Source organism: Aspergillus pseudoviridinutans (assembly GCF_018340605.1).
Source record: "Aspergillus pseudoviridinutans IFM 55266 DNA, scaffold_7, whole genome shotgun sequence".
Lineage (NCBI taxonomy): Eukaryota > Fungi > Ascomycota > Eurotiomycetes > Eurotiales > Aspergillaceae > Aspergillus > Aspergillus pseudoviridinutans.
Window position 1 is genome coordinate 1,294,068 of NW_025091287.1, and position 1,665 is coordinate 1,295,732.

Sequence of the window (1,665 nt, forward strand, 5' to 3'; positions counted from 1 at the left end):
ATATCACAAAACTAGATTATTAGGGAGTAATTAATATAGATTTACAGAGCACTGCACATAACTGACTATGTTTTCTGCATGAACATACCTAATGTGGTTTTCTGTATGGCTGAGACCAACTGCAAAGTTCAAACCCAGGATAAGTACAGGCTAGGCAGGTAATGATAATATTAGATTCAGCCACATGATTTTGAACAACTGTCACGTGAACATTATGTAATCATTTGATTCAAAATGCAATAATGGCTAATAATCCCCAAGACATAKGTAAACCTGAAATATCAGGAATGAAAAATACAAGCAGTTCGATGGACTATAACGCAAAGCGGAAATCTAATGATTATGGGAGTGATAATGAAACCAACCCTGCGCTGAAACGGCGGAAGGTTTTTGGACCAGCGTTGCCATCATCAAATTATGCTGAGGACACCGGAAATGAACAGGGTGCTGAGAGTACCAGAACTGATAGTCTCAGCCACGAAGACGAAGACGAAGATGAAGAGGCTGATGATGACTATGGTCCCAGTCTTCCCCCTGTGGGTGGTGAAGTTACCGCAAATCTCCATGAGGTCAAGATGGACAACGAGTCACATATAGAGTCAGGAAAGCCGGATGCCCACAACAACAACTCTGAGCGTGATGTTTGGATGTTGCGACCTCCAAAACCATCGGATTTGAGCTCCAGGATTGATCCGACTAGGTTGAAAAATAGGAAGTTTCAAGGGGGGCAATCGCGCAGTTATTCAGGGGAAGAGGTGGATATAACTTGGACAGAAACTCCACAGCAAAAGCTGAAGCGCTTGCAAGATGAGGCCATGGGGGTTTCGTCTCGACCTGTGCTCAATCATGATAGATCAAGCACTTCGATGACGTCGAAAAGCCCACTGAGGCAGCATGTAAGTCTCAGCGGATAAGCCATTGAAGTCTGATATTAAAAGAGTGCCTAACTTGAGGCCTTTCCAGGATCCAACAAAAGCGTCTGAAAGATCGCCACCGCCCTCCACAGATTCATTGGTCTCCTCTTTCAATGATGACCCAAGTTGTCGTCCTTTCCGGTGGGAAACGGATATGGCCTCGGCGCCAAAGCGGTCTACTCTACAACCTCAGAAGCGAGTGGGTGAAGCTGTGGACTTTGCTTCAAAATTTACCAAAGCAAAATATCTGTAGCTTGAGCTCTCTGTTGAGATCAGACTAGCCAACGTACTCAATCTGTACCACACCACTAGGCGACACATGTTTTAAATCCCAATGTGTGTTTGAAAGCTGTTCCTTGATGTGCATATATGTTGATATTAATTATTATTCACTAAGATACGCATACTGTTAGGGTTATGACACTCTAATTATGCTATACTATATTTGATAGGACTATTTAAGTGTCAGTGAGGTAATAAAGATTGTTATTACTTATTATTATAGTTTATATGGTGATGAGTTTATAACACAGATGAGAGTAATCTAATTTATCTAGGTAACTAGCCATAGTATATAAGTAATATTCTAAGCTATTGAGATGGGTAGAGAGAGAGATAATAAAAAATAAATACACTAATCATATTAAATTAGTTTTACTTTAAGATTGGTAATTAATATAAACCAATATATAATTAATAGATTCTCTTAGAAAGAGTAATATAAATATTTCTATACCTATAAAATAAACAG

At 39.7% G+C, this 1,665-nt stretch overlaps 1 protein-coding gene across 1 annotated transcript; it reads left to right on the forward strand.

Moving 5' to 3' along the window:
• Positions 1-308: 308 nt before the first annotated feature.
• Positions 309-1,167, forward strand: Asppvi_009766 (GPALPP motifs-containing protein 1; the record flags this gene model as incomplete). Its single annotated transcript, XM_043305614.1, has 2 exons — positions 309-896; positions 964-1,167. The coding sequence occupies 2 exons, from the start codon at positions 309-311 to the stop codon at positions 1,165-1,167; spliced, it is 792 nt and encodes a 263-aa protein (XP_043161549.1).
• Between the last annotated feature and the right edge of the window lie 498 nt (positions 1,168-1,665).